The sequence below is a fragment of the Ascaphus truei genome, chromosome 6 (assembly GCF_040206685.1).
Source record: "Ascaphus truei isolate aAscTru1 chromosome 6, aAscTru1.hap1, whole genome shotgun sequence".
In the NCBI taxonomy this organism is placed as follows: Eukaryota; Metazoa; Chordata; class Amphibia; order Anura; family Ascaphidae; genus Ascaphus; species Ascaphus truei.
The window spans coordinates 47360822-47385674 of NC_134488.1; the positions used below are offsets into that span (position 1 = coordinate 47360822).

At 49.1% G+C, this 24853-nt stretch overlaps 1 protein-coding gene across 5 annotated transcripts in view; it reads left to right on the forward strand.

Moving 5' to 3' along the window:
• The window catches only part of NECTIN1 (nectin cell adhesion molecule 1), a 120618-nt gene that overhangs the window by 67790 nt on the left and 27975 nt on the right, over positions 1 to 24853 (forward strand). For 4 of the 5 annotated variants that reach the window (XM_075604140.1, XM_075604142.1, XM_075604144.1 and 1 more), the window contains exons 3-5: positions 5991 to 6293; positions 8624 to 8741; positions 9586 to 9737. In XM_075604140.1, coding sequence (XP_075460255.1) covers positions 5991 to 6293; positions 8624 to 8741; positions 9586 to 9737 — 573 coding nt within the window. Of the gene's footprint in view, positions 1 to 5990; positions 6294 to 8623; positions 8742 to 9585; positions 9738 to 17574; positions 23541 to 24853 lie in introns of those variants that run through there. The other variant, XM_075604141.1, reaches the window with a different exon arrangement.

Here is a 24853-nt window from a genome sequence, read left to right on the forward strand (position 1 = left end):
TAGTGTATATATATATATATATATATATATATATATATATATATATATGTGAGTGTGAGTGTGTATGTACGTAAATAAAAATTGGTAAAGAGCCCACAGTGTATACAGCGCTATACAAAAGGTGTGTGTGGAGTGGGAGTGTATATCAATGGTGTGGGTAGGTGTGGAAATGTAAGAGGCTGTAGCATTACTAAGAGTGTGTGTAGATACTATGTAGTCCCTTTTGGTATATAGGGATGGAATTGCATAGAGTATTTGTATGTGTAAGAGGCAGCTGTGTGTGCATATATACATATAACACAGTATGTATGGACATGGCCTTTAGCACTCATGGGAAGAGAGTTCTCTCATGTCAGTAGTGACTCATAAAACTTCGGTCTTGGTTTAGGCCATCTCTAAGTGTCCCGAACAGTTGCATAAATTTGTATTCATGCAACCGTCTCTCTTTCAGTGTTCTAAGATTACCTTTGAGTATGGCCATCAAAATCAGAGGAAGGTCCACCTGTTCCTCCAGCACAGACACACACACACACACACACACACACACACACACACACACACTCTTACATCACTAACATTCAGGGACTATTTAACACCTCAAGTCATAAATCGCATCAACACAGGGCATACTACACAGTGGAGGGGGGGGTAGGTTTCAGTCACAGATAACATTCCTACAGTATATGCACTGTTTGTAAGTTTAACCGTGCCTGCTTTATTCAATGTACCATCACCAAAGAAGAGATCAGTGTATCTCAAAAGCTCGCACAAATAAAAGCATTTCGTTAGCCACAGACGTTCGTGAGGTGTGTGTGTGTGCCAGCCTGCTTATACTGCATGTGTTCTGTTTGTGAGGCGTGTGCATATGTGTGTACATATATACATATATACATACACACAGTAAACAAAAAATGTTGGAGAAAATCTCCACAACAATGCACCAAGACAAACAGGTTAAGAAAAGATATTCAAAATGTTGCTTTTCAAAAAATGTCGACGATATAGAATATATTACAATGTATCTGCCCTGTGAATGCTGATAAAGAGTATCCAAGTGTCCGTACTGAGAGGAAAATTCCTGCGGATGAGTCCTTGAGAACTCAGCGTATAACTGCCAGCATCTTTCAGAGGAACAGGCATCGATAATTGTCATGCATCCTGGTCCAATATGTGTACTATGTATGAATGTATATATTGGGAGAAGGAGCGGCTCAGTGAATAAAGACACTGACTGGCACCGAGTTTGGAGCAGGGGAACCTGGTTCAATTCCCGGTGTCGGCTTCTTGTGACCTTGTACAAGTCACTTTATCTCCCTGTGCTTCAGGCACAAAACCTAGATTGTAAGCTCCACGGGGCAGGGCCCTGTGCCTGCAAAATGTCTCTGTAAAGCGCTACGTAAAACTAGCAGCGCTATACAAGAACATGCTATTATTATTATTATTACTTCGGGAATAAGGTAAACTCCCCTATTGACACTGACGTCTGTCACTTATACCAGGGAGTATATGAAAATGTGACTCCCGTTTAACATTATCGCGGATAAAGATAGTCCATAAGAGTGTACAATTGCATGAAAAAGGCCGTATTACTCAGTCCGTTGACGGTCCACGTGACTATGTCGGCGTGCTCCGACCGTTGTCAACGCGTATGGGCTCAAATAACCAGCACAGGTTTATATCACCCCCGAGTCGTGCGCGGCCATGATGAATGAAAATAATACTCTTTACTACCCATACTCTTTGACAAAGCGCTTCCTCACAGTGTGAAACGCGTTAGAGTGGGTCATTTCGTTTGCCTGTATATGCACAGTTAAACTTTGTGTTCATAACACCGGCAGTCCAGTTCTGATTTTGCTGCAGTGCACCACCAAGCAACTACTTTACACATCCAATACATACAGCTATACACAAAACAGAATGTGGTAGTCTGAAGTTCACTCACTACAGGAGAAGGTGATGCGCGTCTGTGAGAAACATACACACACTTCTCGTGTGTGTGTGTATATATTTATGATGATTATTATTTGTTATTTTTTTGTAATGCTAACGGACTTTTATTACTGCTTTTTGGGTCAGTTTAAATTGCACTGAATCGCATATAATATAAATGATTCATTCATTTAAACCCTTTAGACAATTTCACATATTTCACAATGTTTAGCCCACAGGACAATAAGAAATAATCAGCCTTTAGTGCAGGTAACTGCAGCAGGAATCCAAAGATGCAACTACATGGCTCCTTTGTTACTAGAAATGTCACTAATTACCAGTCAGTGTGGGAGGAGGGATGGGTTTTTGTATGTTATATATACATATATATATATATATATATATATATATATATATATATATATATATATATATATATAATAGATGAGAACAAAAGGCACTCTGTCGGGTAAATCAATATGGTGGGTGCAAATCCTGTATAGAACAAGTAGGCAATACGATACCGTGTAGAGACGAATATCAGAGGCAGCACTCCAGAATGTAGTCAAAAGAAAATTTGTATTTAACAAGACATCATATCCAACGTTTCGGTCCTTCGTGCGGGACCTTTCTCAAGGTGAATTACAAATTTTCTTTTGATTACTTTCTGGAGTGCTGCCTCTGATATTCGGCTCTACACGGTATCGTATTGCCTATATATATATATATATATATATATATATATATATTTATATACATATATATGTAACTGTGTTCTCTCCCCCCCCACCCCCCACCCCCAATCACAGATCGGGGCCATTACTGGGTGTTTGTGGTGCATACCTGCTGGCAACAGGAGGGCCGAGTCGTCCGCGGTAACTTTGGGACTCAGGAACAAGCTTCTGGGGTCCATACCCCAGATAATACTTAGCAGTGCAGCGCCTCCATCTGCCATAGGCTCCAGGCGATCTCCCATGGTAGAACTTGTACTCTCCCCCCATTAGGATCACACACCAGGCCGGAGGTATATTGCAAACAGGAACGGGTTTATTACTACTCTTACTGCAGTAAGATACAGGTACTCAGCAGTCACTTGCCGGATCACAGTTTCTTCTCTCAGGTATCACCGGAGATAGTCCCTGGACAGTCACTATGGGCCTAGGGCACCCGCAGCCATCCTAGCTCTTCCCAACCTCCCTTGCTCAGGCAGAGGTATAATCACTCTACTCCTCCCCGAGGGGAAGAGCACATGGGAAGGCTCCAATCTCAGGCTCCCAGACGTGACCTGCGTTCCTCATGGGGAAGGAACAACCACTAACTTTATGGCGGTCCTGCCCTTAAGTACAGCCAGTGGGCGGGCATCCCGTTGGCCCAGCCACAACAGGATATGCCACCCCCTGCTGTCATTCAAGTGCAGCACCAAAGATGAAGGGGAAAAACCCCATGATAACTACTGGCAAACCTGTGAACACCGGGGTTTAATGCCAGCCTATAGGGTAGATTTGGTAGCCAGGAGGTACCCCGCTATACTCTCCCTCTGGTGGAAATACCAACGACCCTGCTTGGGGTTCTAAATTTTCGGGTTCCATCTCTGATGTAACCTGAACAACAAAATAGCATTTCACATGAATATCACATTAATATGCATGATATACATTGTTAGTGAAAACAGTACATTATAGTTCATTTACAAGGCATCTAAATGACTACCCTGTGAAACATAGGTTCCTCCTAACCTGGAGCACCTTGTTATATTATTAGTGCTCCGGTTCTTATAGCTAACTAATATGCTGTACCACCGGACACTGTCACTGGAAATTATCCTATTATGGTGGTCTGAGTACGGCCTGACTTACAGGATTTACAGCAACCACTGAACGACATTCCGGGTGTTGCGTAGAGGTGGGTACTTTGTCTTGATCGATATCCGCCACGTGGACAGCGACACCGGAAGACACCTCCATCGGCAGAATCCCTGGATAGGCCTTGGAACACCTCTACGAGTGGTAGGCTCATCCGCCTCTCGGGTTTCACGGTTACAGTCATCGGTACTGGACTCCACTGCTGTGTAAAGTCGCTGGCACCACTCGGCTCATCTCGTCTCGGCTGGCAGAATCATCAGTGGCCGAAACACCACCAAAGAGCGGCAGCTGCTGGTGCAGGAAGAAGGTAGGGACACGTCCGCAGGGGAAAGGCACCGGATCATTTCCGAGTTATCAGCGGCAATCTGCAAGGCCGGTCCCGGCTCATATGCCTCTGAGAACAACGGTGCCTCCTCACCCAGGGCAGTCACCTTACCCGACATCTTTTGGGCTAGCTCCGATTCATCGACCGTCTCTGATTCCTCTGCGGGGACCAGGTCTGGAACCGTCTCAGCGTTCTCTGTGGCCCTCGGGATACTCGAATCCCCTTAGGCCTCAGCGAGGTCGCACGGGCCCCCCGAAGCCTCCATCTTTGGCTAGTAGTACTCTGGGTCCTTCCCTTTTTGGTACTCTCACGCTGCCCTGATGGCTGCCGACCTCACGGACCCTCTTCAGGGCGACTTAGAACAACAATAGCCAATAGTCTCCAAATCTATTCACCCTTTAGGGCCGTGTAGGTCATGCTTTGCGAGGTTTCTGTTCCTCCTGACTGCACCTAGCTCCCTCTTTCAATTAGTACTTGTTCTGGAAGCGTATCTCATCACTTCCATCTTTGTTTCACTGTAAAACAAAAAGAACGATTCCTGCGCTCCTACCAGTTAGGCTAAGATAAAATAATATTCTCATGAAAAAGGGTATTTTGTTAAACCCTTTGGCCAAAGCATTTGTAAGCCTGCATGCCACGTCAAGGCAACCCGTTTAATGCAGGTACCTACACTATACTGTATATACATGTAATGATTGTCCCATGGACTTGTGAAAAAAGTGATAAAGCCCTGAAGGGGTTAAATAAAGCATGAGCTTATGTGAGTAGTGCAATTAAAATCTGGCTAAAGCCAGTATCATACTTACCTTTGCTATAAAGGTAAACAGGGTGCACAAATTCCCTGGTGTAAATATAATACAACTTACACATATACATCTCTCTGTCAGCCTTACAGTGCTGTAAGGCTGACAGAGAGATGTATATGCGTAAGTTGTATTATATTTACACCAGGGAATCCTTCTTTTTGTTTTTCTATATGTAAGGCCTATATTTTTACCTGCAGCAAACTTCTATAGGGAGGAGCGCAGTATTATGTATTGTTTCACTGTAAGCCTGTTCCATTATTGTCTCAATCTCAGCAGCGCCTCCAAATGTAACGGTGTTTTCCCCCCCGCCCTCCCCCCCGCCCAATCGCAGATCGGGGCCATTACTTGGTGTTTGTGGTGCATACCTGCTGGCAACAGGAGGGCCGAGTTATCCGCGGTTACTTTGGGACTCAGGAACCCCACGTAATACTTAGCAGTGCCGCGCCTCCATCTGCCGTAGGCTCCAGGGATATGGAGGCGATCTCCCACGGTAGAACTGTAACTCTTCCCCCCCAGTTAGATCACATACCAGGCAGCAGGTATATTGCAAAACAGGAATGGGTTTATTACTACTCTTAGTGCAGTAAGATACAGATACTCAGCAGTCACCTGCCAGATCAGTCTCTTCTCTCCGGTATCACCGGAGATAGTCCCTGGACAGTCACTGCGGGGGTACCCCCACTACATATATATATATATATATATATATATATATATATATATATATTATTTAAGTTATGGTGGGTGAAAAGGTATCTAAAAACCCTCCACCGTATAGCATATAAAAATATTACTTGTGAGCACATTCACATGTCTATATATATATATATATATATATATATATATATATATATATATATATTTATATGTATGTGCATATATGTATGTATATATATATATATATTTATTTTTATGTATACAAGAATGAGTGAATGTCTGCTTCTTTCGTGTGTGCGTGTGCGTGCGCGCGCGTGTGTGTGTGTTGCACTGTGTACATGTATTTACATTATAATTTGTGTGCTACATGTTAATTTCCTATTATTAATAGTAATTAATCCCACTCTGTAGCCAAACCGAGCAATCAGATGGACGGTCCAGTAAAGCAGCTGGTGGCAGTTATCGGGTCGACCAGCAAAGTCGTTGTGGCAACTTGCACGTCAGCCAATGGGAAGCCCCCGAGCAGCGTCAGCTGGGAGACCAAGCTGAAGGGGGAGGCGGAGTTCCAGGAGATAAAGAACGATAACGGGACAGTGACCGTTATTAGCCGTTACCGCCTGGTCCCAAACCGTGAGGCACACCGAGAGACGCTTACCTGTGTCATCAACTACCAGACGGAGAGACACACGGAAACCACCACGCTCAACGTACAGTGTAAGCTGGAGTGTGCGAGAGGCCCAGGGGCAACGTGCTGAGTGTGCAAAGAAACCAGGGGCAACGTGCTGAGTGTGCAAAGAAACCAGGGGCAACGTGCTGTGTGTGCAAAGAAACCAGGGGCAACGTGCTGAGTATGCGAGAAACCCAGGGGCAACGTGCTGAGTGTGCGAAGAAACCAGGGGCAGTGTGCAAAGTGTGCGAGGAACCCAGGGGCAACATGCTAAGTGTGCAAAGAACCCAGGGGCAACATGCTAAGTGTGCAAGGAACCCAGGGGCCATGTGCTATATGTACGAGGAACCCAGGGGCAACATGCTAAGTGTGCGAGGAACCCAGGGGCAACGTGCTGAGTGTGTGAGGAACCCAGGGGCAATGTGCTAAGTGTGCTAGGAACCCAGGGGCAAAGTGCTCAGTGTGCGAGAAACCCAGGTGCAACATGCGGAGTGTGGAAGGGGCGCTGGGACAACGTACTGAGTATGTGAGAGGCCCTGGAACAATGTGCTGAGTATGTGAGAGGCCCTGGAACAATGTGCTGAGTGTGCGAGAGGCCAAGGGATAATGTGCAGTTTAGAATGCACTGCGATGAGCAAAAAGTATGTCCCCTCACTCTATGAGCTGTGAGGGGACACAGCCACGTGAGTGTGCAGTGTAAGGGTCACAGGTATGTGAGTGTGCGGTGTACACAGGTATGTGTGTGCAGTGTAATGGACACAGGTATGTGAGTGTGCAGTGTAATGGACACAGGTATGTGAGTGTGCAGTATAAGGGACACAGGTATGTGAGAGGGCAGTGTAAGGGACACAGGTATGTGAGTGGGCAGTGTAAGGGACACAGGTATGTGAGTGGGCAGTGTAAGGGACACAGGTATGTGAGTGGGCAGTGTAAGTGACACAGGTATGTGAGTGGGCAGTGTAAGGGACACAGGTATGTGAGTGGGCAGTGTAAGGGACATGGGTATGTGAGCGGGCAGTGTAAGGGACACAGGTATGTGAGCGGGCAGTGTAAGGGACACAGGTATGTGAGCGGGCAGTGTAAGGGACACAGGTATGTGAGCGGGCAGTGTAAGGGACACAGGTATGTGAGTGGGCAGTGTAAGGGACACAGGTATGTGAGCGGGCAGTGTAAGGGACACAGGTATGTGAGCGAGCAGTGTAAGGGACACAGGTATGTGAGCGGGCAGTGTAAGGGACACAGGTATGTGAGTGGGCAATGTAAGGGACACAGGTATGTGAGTGGGCAGTGTAAGGGACACAGGTATGTGAGCGGGCAGTGTAAGGGACACAGGTATATGAGTGGGCAGTGTAAGGGACACAGGTATGTGAGCGGGCAGTGTAAGGGACACAGGTATGTGAGTGGGCAGTGTAAGGGACACAGGTATGTGAGTGGGCAGTGTAAGGGACACAGGTATGTGAGTGGGCAGTGTAAGGGACACAGGTATGTGAGCGGGCAGTGTAAGGGACACAGGTATGTGAGCGGGCAGTGTAAGGGACACAGGTATGTGAGCGGGCAGTGTAAGGGACACAGGTATGTGAGTGGGCAGTGTAAGGGACACAGGTATGCGAGTGGGCAGTGTAAGGGACACAGGTATGTGAGTGGGCAGTGTAAGGGACACAGGTATGTGAGTGGGCAGTGTAAGGGACACAGGTATGTGAGTGGGCAGTGTAAGGGACACAGGTATGTGAGCGGGCAGTGTAAGGGACACAGGTATGTGAGTGGGCAGTGTAAGGGACACAGGTATGTGAGTGGGCAGTGTAAGGGACACAGGTATGTGAGCGGGCAGTGTAAGGGACACAGGTATGTGAGTGGGCAGTGTAAGGGACACAGGTATGTGAGTGGGCAGTGTAAGGGACACAGGTATGTGAGTGGGCAGTGTAAGGGACACAGGTATGTGAGCGGGCAGTGTAAGGGACACAGGTACTGTATGTGAGCGGGCAGTGTAAGGGACACAGGTATGTGAGCGGGCAGTGTAAGACAGAACATGGCAGGGGGAATAGGAGAGCAGAGTAGTATATAACGTTGCAGGAGAAGCCTGGAGCACAGTATAGAGACAGGGCTGGAATTGTTTGAGTGGGATGTATCCTCAATGTCTGTGTTATACATTTAATAGATAGACACCTTCCTTATTCTTCTTTTATCTCCTGCCCCCTTCACCTCTTCTCTTCATCTTCTTCTTTCTCCCCTGGCCCCTGTGCCTCCCCCTGCCTTTATTTTCCTTCTCCCTTGCTCCCTCTGCCTCCTCTGTGACTCTTCCCTTCTCCCCTGTCCCCTCTGTGCCACTTTTTCTCCTGCCCCCTCTGCCACCCGTGTGCCTCGTTCCTTCTCCCCGCAGATGAGCCTCAGGTCTCCATTGAAGGGTTTGATGGGAACTGGTACGTGAAGCGGACGGACGTGAAGCTGACTTGCAAAGCAGATGCTAACCCTTCTCCGTCCTCGTACCAGTGGCGGATGTAAGTGCAGGACACTGGGGGATACATAACCCCCTGGTAATCCCACATAACCAGAACACCACCTTTTGTAAAAAATCGAACAGTGTCTTTGGCTTCCTTAAAGAACTCTAACCATGTTAATAGCAAATACCTGGCTGCTTTCATTATTTTGTAAAGTAATTACAAATTGCATTACTTTTTGACCCCTTAACCATGTCACTGCCATTAGTACACTTTGCCCCTAGGAGAGACAGACCCCTTAACCCTGTCACTGCCATTAGTACACTTTGCCCCTAGGAGAGACTGACCCCTTAACCCTGTCACTGCCATTAGTACCCTTTGCCCCTAGGAGAGACTGACCCCTTAACCCTGTCACTGCCATTAGTACACTTTGCTCCTAGGAGAGACTGACCCCTTAACCCCGTCACTGCCATTAGTACCCTTTGCCCCTAGGAGAGACTGACCCCTTAACCCTGTCACTGCCATTAGTACACTTTGCCCCTAGGAGAGACTGACCCCTTAACCCTGTCACTGCCATTAGTACACTTTTCTCCCTAGGAGACTGACCCCTTAACCCTGTCACTGCCATTAGTACCCTTTGCCTCTAGGAGAGACTGACCCCTTAACCCTGTCACTGCCATTAGTACCCTTTGCCCCTAGGAGGGACTGTTAACAATTGCTCCAGTTGCAGAGCCGAGCCACTTTTGGTTGGGCAATGTAAGATGAGAGTCCCCCGTGATCACTTTGTGACTGCACGGTAATATTGAGCTTTTACCCCATTAAAGCACTCCTGATTCGATGCTAGATATTTCTCCGCTCCCCAAATTCCACCATGTAGTAACTCTCTCCCCCCGTATTATCACAGGGTGAACGGGTCGCTCCCAGACGGCGCAGAGGTGAATAACAACACTCTGCTGTTCCGGGGACCGGTCACTTACAGCCTCTCCGGGACTTACATCTGTGAGGCCAAAAACGCTGTCGGCAGCCGCACCAGTCAGGTGGAGGTGAATGTGACAGGTAGGAAGCGACCAGCGTCCACTCATGGCAGGGGGTCACCACTTCCCACACCGTCTCTGACCCCCCAATGTTTGCTGCTCTGCGAGAGAGAGAGAGAGAGAGAGAGAGAGAGAGAGAGACACAGGGAGAGAGAGAGACAGGGGGGAGAGAGACACACACACAGGGAGAGAGAGAGACACGGAGAGAGCGAGACAGAGAGAGACACACAGTTAGAGAGAGAGAGACACACAGGGACAGAGAGAGAGACACACAGGGACAGAGAGAGAGACACACAGGGACAGAGAGAGAGACACACAGGGACAGAGAGAGAGACACACAGGGACAGAGAGAGAGACACACAGGGACAGAGAGAGAGAGAGAGAGAGAGAGAGAGAGAGAGAGAGAGAGAGAGAGAGAGAGAGAGACACACACACACAGGGACAGAGAGAGAGACACACAGGGACAGAGAGAGAGACACACAGGGACAGAGAGAGAGACACACAGGGACAGAGAGAGAGACACACAGGGACAGAGAGAGAGACACACAGGGACAGAGAGAGAGACACACAGGGACAGAGAGAGAGACACACAGGGACAGAGAGAGAGAGAGACACAGGGACAGAGAGAGAGAGACACACAGGGAGAGAGATAGACACACAGGGAGAGAGATAGACACACAGGGAGAGAGAGACAAACACAGGGAGAGAGAGACACACAGGGAGAGAGAGAGACACACAGGGAGAGAGAGAGACACACAGGGAGAGAGAGAGAGACACAGGGAGAGAGAGAGAGACACACAGGGAGAGAGAGAGACACACAGGGAGAGAGAGAGAGACACAGGGAGAGAGAGACACACAGGGAGAGAGAGACACACACAGGGAGAGAGAGAGACACACACAGGAACAGAGAGGGACACACAGGGAGAGAGAGAGAGAGACACAGGGAGAGAGAGAGAGACACACACACACACACAGGGAGAGATAGAGAGAGAGACACACAGGGAGAGAGAGAGACACACACACAGGGAGAGAGCGAGAGACACGGAGAGAGCGAGAGACAGCAGTGAGATATGGGGGAGGAGTGGAGTAGGAAAGAGACACATGGGGAGAGGAAGAGACAGCAGTGAGGTATGGGGAGAGGAAGAGACAGCAGTGAGATATGGGGAGAGGAAGAGACAGCAGTGAGATATGGGGAGAGGAAGAGACAGCAGTGAGATATGGGGAGAGGAAGAGACAGCAGTGAGATATGGGGAGAGGAAGAGACAGCAGTGAGATATGGGGAGAGGAAGAGACAGCAGTGAGATATGGGGAGAGGAAGAGACAGCAGTGATATATGGGGAGAGGAAGAGACAGCAGTGAGATATGGGGAGAGGAAGAGACAGCAGTGAGATATGGGGAGAGGAAGAGACAGCAGTGAGATATGGGGAGAGGAAGAGACAGCAGTGAGATATGGGGAGAGGAAGAGACAGCAGTGAGGTATGGGGAGAGGAAGAGAGACATTGGAGTGGGAAAGACACAGAATAAGAGTGAGACGTACAGAGTCTGAGGCTCATGCAGTGGTGCGGGGATACACTTATGTTACTTTGTGTCTGTGTGTTGGGAAGGTGTTAGTTTGTGTTGCTGTGTGTCTGTGTATTGGGAAGCTGTTAGTTTGTGTTGCTGTGTGTCTGTGTGTTGGGAAGGAGTTAGTTTGTGTTGCTGTGTGTCTGTGTGCTGGGAAGTTGTTAGTTTGTGTTGCTGTGTATGTGTGTTGGGAAGGTGTTAGTTTGTGTTGCTGTGTGTATGTGTGTTGGGAAGGTGTTAGTTTGTGTTGCTGTGTGTATGTGTGTTGGAAAGGTGTGAATGTGTGTTGCTGTGTGTCTATGTGTTGGGAAGGTGTTAGTTTGTGTTGCTGTGCGTCTGTATGTTGGGAAGGTGTTAGTTTGTGTTGCTCTGTCTGTATGTTGGGACAGTGTTAGTTTGTGTCGCTGTGTGCCTGTGTGTTTGGAAGGTATTAGTTTGTGTTGCTGTGTGCCTGTGTTTTGGGAAGGTGTTAGTTTGTGTTGCTGTGTCTGTGTGTTGGGACAGTGTTAGTTTGTGTTGCTGTGTCTGTGTGTTGGGAAGGTATTAGTTTGTGTTGCTGTGTGCCTGTGTGTTGGGAAGGTGTTAATTTGTGTGTCTGTGTGTTGGGAAGGTGTTAGTTTGTGTTGCTGTGTGTCTCAGTGTTGGGAAGGTGTTAGTTTGTATTGCTGTGTGTCTGTGTGTTGGGAAGGTGTTAGTTTGTGTTGCTATGTGTCTGTGTTTTGGGAAGGTGTTAGTTTGTGTTGCTGTGTCTGTGTGTTGGGACAGTGTTAGTTTGTGTTGCTGTGTGCCTGTGTGTTGGGAAGGTATTAGTTTGTATTGCTGTGTGTCTGTGTGTTGGGAAGGTGTTAGTTTGTGTTGCTATGTGTCTGTGTTTTGGGAAGGTGTTAGTTTGTGTTGCTGTGTCTGTGTGTTGGGACAGTGTTAGTTTGTGTTGCTGTGTGCCTGTGTGTTGGGAAGGTATTAGTTTGTGTTGCTGTGTGCCTGTGTGTTGGGAAGGTGTTAGTTTGTGTGTCTGTGTGTTGGGCAGGTGTTAGTTTGTGTTGCTGTATGTCTGTGTTGGGAAGGTGTTGGTTTGTGTTGCTGTGTGTCCGTATGTTGGGAAGGTGTTAGCTTGTGTTGCTGTGTGTCGGGAAGCTGTTAGTTTGTGTTGCTGTGAGTCTGTGTGTTGGGAAGGTGTTAGTTTGTGTTGCTGTGTGTCTGTGTTTTGGGAAGGTGTTAGTTTGTGTTGCTTTGTGTGTGTGTTGGGAAGGTATTAGTTTGTGTTGCTGTGTGTCTGTGTGTTGGGAAGGTGTTAGTTTGTGTTGCTGTGTGCCTGTGTGTTGGGAAGGTGTTAGTTTGTGTTGCTGTGTGTCTGTGTGTTGGGAAGGTGTTAGTTTGTGTTGCTGTGTGTCGGGAAGCTGTTAGTTTGTGTTGCTGTGTGTCTGTGTATTGGGAAGGTGTTAGTTTGTGTTGCTGTGGGTTTCTGTGTGTTGGGAAGGAGTTAGTTTGTGTTGCTGTGAGTCTGTGTTTTGGGACGGTGTTAGTTTGTGTTGCTGTGTGTTGGGAAGGTGTTAGTTGGTGTTGCTGTGTGTCTGTGTGTTGGGAAGGTGTTAGTTTGTGTTGCTGTGTGTCTGTGTTTTGGGAAGGTGTTAGTTTGTGTTGCTGTGTGCCTGTGTGTTGGGAAGGTGTTAGTTTGTGTTGCTGTGTGTCTGTGTGTTGGGAAGGTGTTAGTGTGTGTTGCTGTATGTCTCTGTGTTGGGAAGGTGTTAGTTTGTGTTGCTGTGTGTCTGTGTGTTGGGAAGGTGTTTTCTTGTGTTGCTGTGTGTCGGGAAGCTGTTAGTTTGTGTTGCTGTGTGTCTGTCTATTGGGAAGGTGTTAGTTTGTGTTGCTGTGGGTTTCTGTGTGTTGGGAAGGAGTTAGTTTGTGTTGCTGTGAGTCTGTGTTTTGGGACGGTGTTAGTTTGTGTTGCTGTGTGTTGGGAAGGTGTTAGTTTGTGTTGCTGTGTGTCTGTGTGTTGGGAAGGTGTTAGTTTGTGTGTCTATGTGTTGGGCAGGTGTTAGTTTGTGTTGCTGTATGTCTGTGTTGGGAAGGTGTTGGTTTGTGTTGCTGTGTGTCCGTATGTTGGATAGGTGTTAGCTTGTGTTGCTGTGTGTCAGGAAGCTGTTAGTTTGTGTTGCTGTGAGTCTGTGTGTTGGGAAGGTGTTAGTTTGTGTTGCTGTGTGTCTGTGTATTGGGAAGGTGTTAATTTGTGTTGCTGTGGGTTTCTGTGTGTTAGGAAGGAGTTAGTTTGTGTTGCTGTGAGTCTGTGTTTTGGGAAGGTGTTAGTTTGTGTTGCTGTGTGTGTGTTGGGAAGGTGTTAGTTTGTGTTGCTGTGTGTCTGTGTGTTGGGAAGGTGTTAGTTTGTGTTGCTGTGTGCCTGTGTGTTGGGAAGGTGTTAGTTTGTGTTGCTGTGTGTCTGTGTGTTGGGAAGGTGTTAGTTTGTGTTGCTGTATGTCTCTGTGTTGGGAAGGTGTTAGTTTGTGTTGCTGTGTGTCTGTGTGTTGGGAAGGTGTTAGCTTGTGTTGCTGTGTGTCGGGAAGCTGTTAGTTTGTGTTGCTGTGTGTCTGTGTATTGGGAAGGTGTTAGTTTGTGTTGCTGTGGGTTTCTGTGTGTTGGGAAGGAGTTAGTTTGTGTTGCTGTGAGTCTGTGTTTTGGGACGGTGTTAGTTTGTGTTGCTGTGTGTTGGGAAGGTGTTAGATGGTGTTGCTGTGTGTCTGTGTGTTGGGAAGGTGTTAGTTTGTGTTGCTGTGTGTCTGTGTTTTGGGAAGGTGTTAGTTTGTGTTGCTGTGTGTCTGTGTGTTGGGAAGGTGTTAGTTTTTGGCGTCTGTATGAACAAGATCTTAGAAATAGTTTTACTCAGTCAAAATTGTAGTCCTAAGAAAAGTTCTCAAGGTCTTACATGTCTTCTATGACACACAGGGGTGAGATCGTGATGTGACTTCTTACATACAGTATGACACACAGGGGGGAGATCGTGATGTGACTTCTTACATATGACACACAGGGGGGAGATCGTTATGCGACTTCTTACATATGACACACGGTGCGGAGATCGTTATGTGACTTCTTACATGTGACACACGGTGGGGAGGTCATTATGTGACTTCTTACATGTGACACACGGTGGGGAGGTCATTATGTGACTTCTTACATGTGACACACGGTGGGGAGATCATTATGTGCCTTCTTACATATGACGCACAATTTGTTGTCTAAAAATATAAATAGACATTTTATTATTTACACAACTTGTTGTACGATTTTGACGGTTTCAACCATTTATTGTCGCACATATACAATTGTTTTCGTACATATTCTGTACCATTCACACCCACCTCCCTCCCATCACACTTGTTGACGCCGATATACCTGGCTAAAAACATTTTTGGCCCTTACGGAGCAGAACAGCTGTATAAATGTTAGTACACAGATGTTCACGCACAATATATTTTGTGGTTTTCTTACATCAATTTAACATCTCCAATTCCATGTGCAGCGCTTCATACATAGACCCTTTTGTGTTGCTTTGTGTCTGTGTGTTGGGAACTTGTGAGTTTGTGTTGGGAAGTTGTTAGTTTGTGCTAGTGTGTGTGTGTGTGTGTGTTGCTTTGTGTTTGTGTGCACGGTACAGCTGTTAGCGTGTGTTGCCTGCACATGGCGGTGTCACAGCAGCCTCACACTTCTGCAGTTGGGAAGAACAATAGGATCGCTTATCTCTGTCCCCCGAGGGCGATTACGGGGCCTGTCCCAGGACATACAGACAGAACAGGCTGAGCCGGGCAGCACTCGCAGCTTCAAGCCCGCACATGTCCAACACAAAGCGCTTTGTAAAAGAACCTGCATGGCGGGGAGGGGCCGCCTGTCATCAGTGTGACCCCCCCAGGGGAGTCTGGAAGAGAGTCAGCGCTCCCCTGTGTTTAAGCGGCTCCGTGAGCATTGCACATGTACATGCTTTGTATGTGCGAGGTGTTGTGTGCAGTATACGTGTATCACTGATGGAAATGCCATTAAAAACGGTGCATTTTTAGCAATAATCTTGTAACCAGTTTTTGGGACACGTTTTTTTGCTGCATCTATTAGAAGACAGAGGGGGCAGGTTGAAAATAGTACTCGTAGAATGTCAGCGGATCACTGCATGCTCTGTATGTGAGTTGCATGTTACATGTGTGTGCTGTACATGTTCCTCATTACATACAGTCACAATAGTTAGTGCTGGGATAAAGGACAATATACTTTTATACAAAGGCAAGCGCACAGGTGGGAAAGGAGGCGGTGAAAGAGGGGTGTCCCCGCCATGGAAAAGCCACTTCCCACCCTTCGCTGGCAGAGGGGCGTAGTTTTGCAATGCGTTACTGGCCCCGCTGGCAGCTAAGGGGTTAAGTTGGCATAGGAATCTCTGTCACGGTGCACTTGGGGGACAGTGATATAAGAGTGAATATAACCACTTGTGCCCATAATAGAGGTGGGCGCATGGCCTCGGGGGGAAAGGTTTGGGAGGAATAGGTACACGTCATCTCTCATGACTTTGGGGAGCGTGTGCAGTGAGGGTCTCACGGACACGCGCGGCACTCAATAAGGAAAAGACTCAGGGAACTGACACCTAATTGGTCAACATACTGGGGATCCTGCTCTGTGATTCGTTGGGCTTTTTTCTGCTCTTGGTTGTGGCTCTCTTGGTGATTGGTTCTGGTTTCGGTGGTCTGGGCTTCATTGGTTGGGTTTTCTCATCTTTTATTGGCTTGGGGTGGCTTGCTGATTGGACTTGGCTTGGCTAGTTTCTTCCTGCTGATTGGCTTAGCACTGTTTTTCTTACTGACTGCTAATTGGTGAAGGGCTGCCTACCTCCTTCCACTTGGATTGGCTGGGATCTGGAGTTCTCCTTTCTGATTGGTTTGCGTGATTTGACGATTGCCTGATGATTGCAAATCCCTTCTGATTAGTTTAAGCCTGTTTCTCTTTCGGAAGGATTGCCAACTACCTGCTGGTTGGCGGGTATCTATCTAGCTTCTTCCCTCTGATTGGTGGAAGGGGCTGCTTCCCAGCTTCCAATTGGTTTGCTATCATTCTCTGACCAGTGGTCTCAGAAATTCGGATGGACCCCTCTATCTACCTTCTCCCCCTCCCCTCACCCCACATTTTTTCCCTCCTCTTCCCTCTCCCACCTCCTCCACCCAAGCAGGGACGCAACCACAGTGGCTAGACAGGCAATTATAACGTTGTGTGAACAGGCAGCGGGTTGGTTGGGTTAGCATTGCAGACCCTCAGGGTGAATTTACTGGCCCGTAGCCCAACCCCTGAATCAGCAGATTTATTTAAAAATAAATAAAAAATAAACATTTCTTGCAATACCAATATAAAATAAGCAGTTTGGGTCTTTAAATGTTCCTCTGAATCATGGAACAAGGCAAATTTTGGGGAGTCACTATTGTTCTTAATTAGAAATCTCTGCTGGTAAGCCTATCACCCACCCAGCATCTGAACAAGACAAAACAGCCAAGGAAAGAGGGAAGGGGAGATGGGGGTTCAGGCGTAAGGAGAGATGTCATAGTTTGGCTTCCAAGTCCATCTGCTGCAGGTTGTGATGGACCCAACAAGAGAGGTCTGTATAGAGTCTCGTTAGCCAATACCATCTATGAAGCACTTTCTTGTTGGGGAAAGGTGTGTCACAACCCCCAAGGAGCCTACACATCTCTAAGTAGCTGAGTAACCTCTGAAGTGGCCATTCACACCTCGAATGGCTGAAAAACTCCCATTCAAGTGACTAGGAGTTTGATGCGATTTGCCGCTTCATGGATTACTGAATAAGCCCCTAATACAGGAGTTATCAAATCCAGTCCTCAAGGGCCTCTGACAGGTCAGGTTTTCAGGAAATCTCTGCTTCAGCACAGGTGGCTTAGTCAACGACTGGCCAACTCCATTCCTCAAGGGCCACCAACAGGTCAGCTTTTCAGGACATCCCTGCGTCAGCACAGGTGGCTCAATCAGTGGCTCAGTCAAAGACTGAGCCACTGATTGAGCCACCTGTGCTGAAGCAGGGATATCCTTAAAACCTGACCAGTTGGTGGCCCTTGATGACTGTATTTGGCCACTCCTGCCCTAACACTATGACTACTAGTAAGACCAACATAGGGAGGAATAGAGGCAGGAATGGAGTGCCGATGGGGTCACAGTTATTGGGAGGGAAGCGGCAGCGCCCTCGCAGTTTGCGTCTCTGCTCTTGGGTTTTAGCATGTAGCCAGAGCCTGACCGTGTCCCTCTCCTTGTCTTTTCCTACCCAGAATTCCCTTTCACCCCGACTCCACCCGAGAGGTCCGACAAGAATGCACCCACCATATTCTCTGCAGCGATCATCGGCGGCGCTGTGGGCGGAGCCCTGCTGGTCCTGACCGTGGCCATCATCCTGTTTGTGGTGCTGCGGCGCCGGCATCACACGTTCAAGGGGGACTACAGCACCAAGAAACACGTGTACGGGAACGGGTACAGCAAGGCCGGCGTGGCTCAGCACCCGCCCATGGCGCAGAGTCTGCAGTACCCGGAGGACTCGGACGACGAGAAGAAAGTGGGCCCGCTGGGCAGCAGCTACGAGGAGGAGGAGGAGGGACCCGACGGACGTAAGCTGGGCCCCAAGTATGACGACGAGTCGAAGCGCCCTTACTTCACGGTGGAGGAGGGGGAGCGTCGCGGCTACGGTGAGGATAGAACGCTGGGGTTCCAGTACGAGCCAGAAGACCTGCCCGATAACTTGGTGCCCCAAAACGACGGGTCCTTCATCTCCAAGAAGGAGTGGTACGTGTGAGAGGCGCGTGCCGAATACCTGGACACGCTAGTGGACACACCCATAGGCACCCGCCCCCTGTGCCGGGTAACGACCGGAGCTGGGAGGGGAGCGACGATCATGTGATAAGAGCTTTGTCCGTTTCTGAATATATGTAAACATAATGTAACTTTTTATATGCCGCACACCGGCGCGGTCGCAGTGACTGAGAGTGTACGCAGGCACACGCACACCCAGCAGTCACACTGATACACAACACGCTACGTGGAAGACCAACACACAATGTCGTTCACACGTAAAAACACCATAAATATGATGTCATTGTGACATATATTTATAGCAGGCATTGTAAAACACAACACAATTCATACTGACACAATAACGCAGCATGCCGGCGTTCACACTGCCACACATCAGCACAACACAGTACACACTGACAAGCACCACACACACACATTTGGACAGCAGAATGGACACACACTTAAGTGAGCTGACACTGTGACTTCAGCGTTACTAATATGTATGCACAACATTAACAAACAATATCACACAGGCATACACAAATACACGCTTCCGGCACACACTGTATCAGAACGCCAAAGCAGGCACACGTACATATACTGCCTCCCTCCAACAAATACACACTACACACCACCTCTTCCTTCTCCTACACACACACACACACACACACACACTGCCTCCGTCCCCTTACTCAAACACTGGAATCTTTTGCTCTGAATATTGTTGGGTACTTGTGTTTTTTTTTCCTTTTAACCTGTGTATTTTTGGGGCGTTTTGGTTCATTCCAGGGATAAAAGCGGCCACTACGGCCCCACCTCCATCCTGATCCCAGAGGATTTGGGGGGAGGCACTGACAGTGGGGCAGGTGGCTTCTTAATGGTTTATGGTCTTTTTGTATATTGTGCATCTCTCGTTCTGTCTGGGACACGATGGATTTTTCTGAGCGAGGTTTGTGCGTTGAAGAAACGGACACAGAACTGCCCCTCGCTCTCTTTGTCCCCTGTTCCCACCTCCCTCCAAATGACAATGCACTTAAAACCGTCAATGTGGCAAAGGTCCCCCTTGTAAAGGAGGGGTACAGGACTTGCCTTACAGCCACAGGGAGACCCAGCAATGTTATACGTCACAAGAAAGCAAATCAAGAGCCAATGGGCTGGCAGAGTTTCACGCATTTCAGTGACCGCACAGTTGGCGCTGCAACGCACGAATAACACGGGACAATGCTGCCAAGGTCAGCTGACAGCAGGACACCACTGGATGGTCAGCTGAGCTCATTTAAGGTCTTGAGAAGCTCTGGACACACTATCACCAGACTGACCGCCGGAACAACCTCTCCCAGTAACTACCTTGTGGTCTGCAGTCCTGTCTGCCGAGGTCTGGCTGCCTATACATAGACTCCTGAGAGGTTGCGGTCTCTCTACTGATCTAAAGGACAGTTCCCCTGGGTGGGGGGGAGGGGTTGGCCACGGTTTAACACCCCTGCTGGGAGTCCAATATCGCTTGTGCCATCTTGAATGACAAAAAGAGATGGAAAACATTGGTGCCCTGAACCTCTGGGAGGAGAAAACACGGACTCTTGCCAGATGAGGCTTGTGGCCATTTTGTTATCCCATATCCTCTCTGGCTGTGCTGCTCACACATATTATCCATGCGCACATAGAGGGGACATGCAGTTCCAGAGCTCCCTCCCTCAGCACTGCGCATGCGCACATAGAGGTGACATGCAGTTCCAGGGCTCCCTCAGCGCTGCGCATGCGCACATAGAGGGGACATGCAGTTCCAGGGCTCCCTCAGCGCTGCGCATGCGCACATAGAGGGGACATGCAGTTCCAGCGCTCCCTCCCTCAGTGCTGCGCATGCGCACATAGAGGGGGCATGCAATTCCAGCGCTCTCTCCCTCAGTGCTGCGCATGCGCACATAGAGGTGGCATGCAGTTCCAGGGCTCCCTCAGCACTGCGCATGCGCACATAGAGGGGACATGCAGTTCCAGCGCTCTCTCCCTCAGTGCTGCGCATGCGCACATAGAGGTGGCATGCAGTTCCAGGGCTCCCTCAGCACTGCGCATGCGCACATAGAGGGGACATGCAGTTCCAGCGCTCTCTCCCTCAGTGCTGCGCATGCGCACATAGAGGTGGCATGCAGTTCCAGGGCTCCCTGAGCACTGCGCATGCGCACATAGAGGGGACATGCAGTTCCAGGGCTCCCTCAGCACTGCGCATGAGCACATAGAGGGGACATGCAGTTCCAGTGCTCCCTCAGCACTGCGCATGCGCACATAGAGGTGACATGCAGTATCTCCTGCAAGGGGCTCTGTATATAAGCACTCGCTGTATACGGGAGATTGCGCATTCCTGAGGCACTTTATCTAACCGTTCAGTTTACAAGATATTGCATATATGAGATGCAGCTTGTCCTACATTCCCAGCACATACATCTGTGTGCATATTGTGTGTACTGAGCACGGCACATTCATCTATCACTGCACATATCTGTTTGCACGCCATATGTACACATCAGTACAGACACCGTGCATTGCTGCATGTATACTTGTGTATGAATATCATGCACTGCTGCACGTGTATCTATGTGTGTGTACCGTGCATCAATGCACACAAATGTGCAATGTGCATACCCTATGTACACATGTAACTGCATATCTTTCTGTATATGTCCTGGGGATATGTATCTTGCAGACTGTTTCTAACATGTGGGAAATCCATGTTGAATATTGATAGTTCTGTGTTACTGTGGGTAGCAGGTAGGCAGAAACATTAAGTAAAGGTCTCAAGCTTACAGCTGGTGCCTTTAAAAGGAGACACAAATGATGCCAAGAAGTGTAAAAGGGATACATTCCACTACAATGTGCTTGTGCCAAGTGACACATCTAACTCCTCCTATTGTTCCATATTGCTGGCTGATACAAATGAGCGGGACGCAGTATCAATAATTGTGCATCATACCGCACAGTCTGAATCAAATATTTACTGTCGCAGTGATTTATGTAACAAGGCAAAGAAGTTTCTTCTGGCGCAGATTTTACTCCTAGCTGGCAGGCACTGAGACATGGGCGCGTGTTGCAGGCGCAGAACGCAGCACTTTCTATTATAATGTTTGCCAACCGCTCCTTAACTCTTTCTGTTGTGCCATGTAACCCCTCCCTATAATACCTATTTCTCCATATAACCCCTCTCTATAACTCTTCCTATTTTTTCATATAACCCCTCTCTATAAATTATTTTTTCATATAACCCCTCCCTATAACTCCTCCTATTACCCCATATAACAGCTCCCTATAACTCCTCCTATTACCCCATATAACAGCTCCCTATAACTTTTCCTATTGACACTCCCCAAATCATAATCTGATTAGTTAAGTTCTTTGATACACAACTCCACACGCCTCTCTGCGCCTCCATACACCTCTCTGCGCTTCCACACGCCGCTCTCTCTGCACCTCCACACGCCTCTCTCTCTGCGCCTCCACACGCCTCTCTCTCTGATCCTCCACACGCCTCTCTCTCTGATCCTCCACACGCCTCTCTCTCTCTGCGCCTCCACACGCCTCTCTCTCTGCGCCTCAACACGCCTCTCTCTCTGATCCTCCACACGCCTCTCTCTCTCTGCGCCTCCACACGCCTCTCTCTGATCCTCCACACGCCTCTCTGATCCTCCACACGCCACTCTCTCTGCGCCTCCACACACCTCTCTGCGCCTCCACGCGCCTCTCTGCGCATCCACACGGCGCTCTCTCTGCGCCTCCACACACCTCTCTCTGCGCCTCCACAAGCCCCTCTCTGAGCCTCCACACACCTCTCTGCACCTCCACACGCCTCTCTGCGCCTCCACACGCCTCTCTCTGTGCCTCCACACGCCTCTCTCTGCACCTCTACACGCCTCTCTCTGAGCCTCCACACGCCTCTCTCTGCGCCTCCACACGCCTCTCTCTGCGCCTCCACATGCCCCACTCTGCACCTCTACACGCCTCTCTCTGAGCCTCCACACGTCCCTCTCTTTGCCTCCACATGCCTCTCTCTGCGCCTCCACACGCCTCTCTCTGCGCCTCCACATGCCCCTCTCTGCGCCTCCACACGCCCCTCTCTGCGCCTCCATACGCCTCTCTCTGCGCCTCCACATGCCTCTCTGTGCCTCCACACGCCCCTCTCTGCACCTCCACACGCCTCTGTGCTTCCACACACCTCTCTCTCTGCGCCTCCACACGCCTCTCTCTGCGCCTCCACACGCCCCTCCATACGCCTCTCTCTGCGCCTCCACATGCCTCTCTCTGCACCTCCACACGCCTCTGTGCTTCCATCCGCCTCTCTCTGTGCCTCCACACGCTTCTCTCTGCGCTTCCACACGCCCCTCTCTGCACCTCCACACGTCTCTGTGCTTCCATCCGCCTCTCTCTGTGCCTCCACATGCCTCTCTGCGCCTCCACACGCCCCTCTCTGCACCTCCACACGTCTCTGTGCTTCCATCCACCTCTCTCTCTGCGCCTCCACATGCCTCTCTCTGCGCCTCCTCACGCCCCTCTCTGCACCTCCACACATCTCTGTGCTTCCACACGCCTCTCTCTGCACCTCCACGCGCCTCTCTCTGTGCCTCCACACGCCTCTCTCTCTGCACCTCCACATGCCTCTCTCTGCGCCTCCACATGCCTCTCTCCGTGCCTCCACATGCCTCTCTCTGCGCCTCCACATGCCTCTCTCTGCGCCAGTCCTGCCAATGTTTTGGGAGGGGAGGTGTATAGACATTTAACTGATACAATTAGCCAATTACGTAGCCCTGTGTGTATACCGCTCTACATACAGTATACATCTGTGTGTCCATACGGTTTGTACAGATAGCACAGTCTGTTTGTGCGCAGACACCCCCTACATACATATCTGTACAGTGACCGTGAGTATCTCTCGGGCTTAGACTGCATCTCCGCTGGAGCTGACCGCGCTCATGCTTGAGAGCGGTGATGTCACCAATTCTCTAAGCATGAGCGCCGGGAGTCCTGTCTATTTTGCGGGGGGGGGCATGTTGAGTGCGCTTCAAACTCTCTTTTTTTGTGAGCGGGGACACGAGTATTAAGATTCCAATAAGTAAACTCGGTAATCGCCGCGCACTCAGTGCTAGCGTCTACGCAGCCTTATTCTCTGCTCCCTAGGGGATGGGTTACCTTTCTGTCTCCTGCGTCAGAGGAGTTACTGAATCTTCTTCTGAATTTTGTGCTGTAATTTCCATTTTTGTAAAAGAAAAGCCAGCTCCCTCGCCCTGAACGCTGTGTTTCTGATTTCTCATGTTCCTCTGTGATGTTTCTTATGTTGGGGGAGTCGGAGCCCCACTGTGGGGTGTGAGTTGGGGGGTGGGAGGGTTGTATTTTGGTCTTGTACAAATTTAATGGCTACAACTGTGCAAAAAAGTGATGTACCTTTTATAAATAAAGAATTCTAAAAATATTCTTTTTATTTTGATTATACAAATGTTACCTGCTCTCCCCGCCTCGTCTTGTAACCCCCGCTCTCACGTACATCTTTTATACCCCCTCTCTTCTATCCCTCCCCCTCTCCTTCACTCATATACCCCCCACATACTTCCTGTGACGCTCTCCCCTATTTCTTCCTTATACCCTGCTGTTTTTAACAATTCATGTCACCCTCCTATCCCCCCTTCTCTCAATCCTATCCCTCCCATCTCTCATTCTCCCTCCCCCATTCTCTCTCTCTCATATCCCTCATTCTTTCCCCCTTCTCCCCCTCTCATTCTCTCCTCCCTTCTCTCTCTATCATCCCTCCCCATCTCCTTCTTCCCCCTCTCTCTATCCGCATTCTCCCTCATATTCCTCCCCATCTCCCATTCTCCTCCCCATCTCCTCCTTCTCCCTTTCTCTCCCCCTCCCGTTCTCCCTCATATTCCTCCCCATCTCCCATTCTCTCTCTCTCATCCCCCCTTTTCTCACTCATGTCCCTCCCCATTTCATTCTTTCCCCCCCTTCTCTCTCATATTCCCCCATCTTTCTTTCTCTCTCCCTGCTTCTCTCACTCATATCCCTCACCTTCTTTCATTCTCTCCTCCTCTTCTCTCCTCCCTCTTCATCGCTCATCTCTCCTCATCTCTAATTCTCTTTCACACATCTCTCCCCCTTCTTTCTCATATCCCTCCCCATCTCTCCCTCTCTCCCCCTCTTCTCTCTATTCCTCCCTCTCCCCACCTATTTCTTATTAGACCATTTTTGCCAGCGTCCGAGTTCTGGGAACCTTTTTTATTCTGCGCTGGAATATCCAGCCATACTGAGCCCGTTACCGCAGTCTCCCGCTCAGACAAATCCCCAATCTTTGTGTGATCCTGAACGTTCTTCAACGTTCTTCCACGTTCTCCTGCTGCCCGGGACACGATTCTCCTAGCACCCAATTCCAAGTTGGGAAGGGAACAACGTTTTGCCCCAAAGGCTCCGAATCAACAGCATTTCCCCGCCGACCCTTTTGACAATGAAGGCTGGTGCGTCCCGCTACAACACGCGGTAATGGCGGCTGCAACTGTAACTATGACATGAGCTTACTGGTAATTGCGGGAGACTCCGCTCTGTTCTGTAACCCCGTAACGCCAGAACCCTTTCATTTGCATTGCAGAGCTCTGTTAATGAGGGGGTGACGCACTCTCCTCTCCCCCCTTTGTACCCACATAATTTGGGAAGGAGTTCTGTAAATGTGGAACTCATTTCTACTGCCTGTTCGCTTGTGCCAGGGGCGGCCCTCTCCAGTCCTCAAGGGCC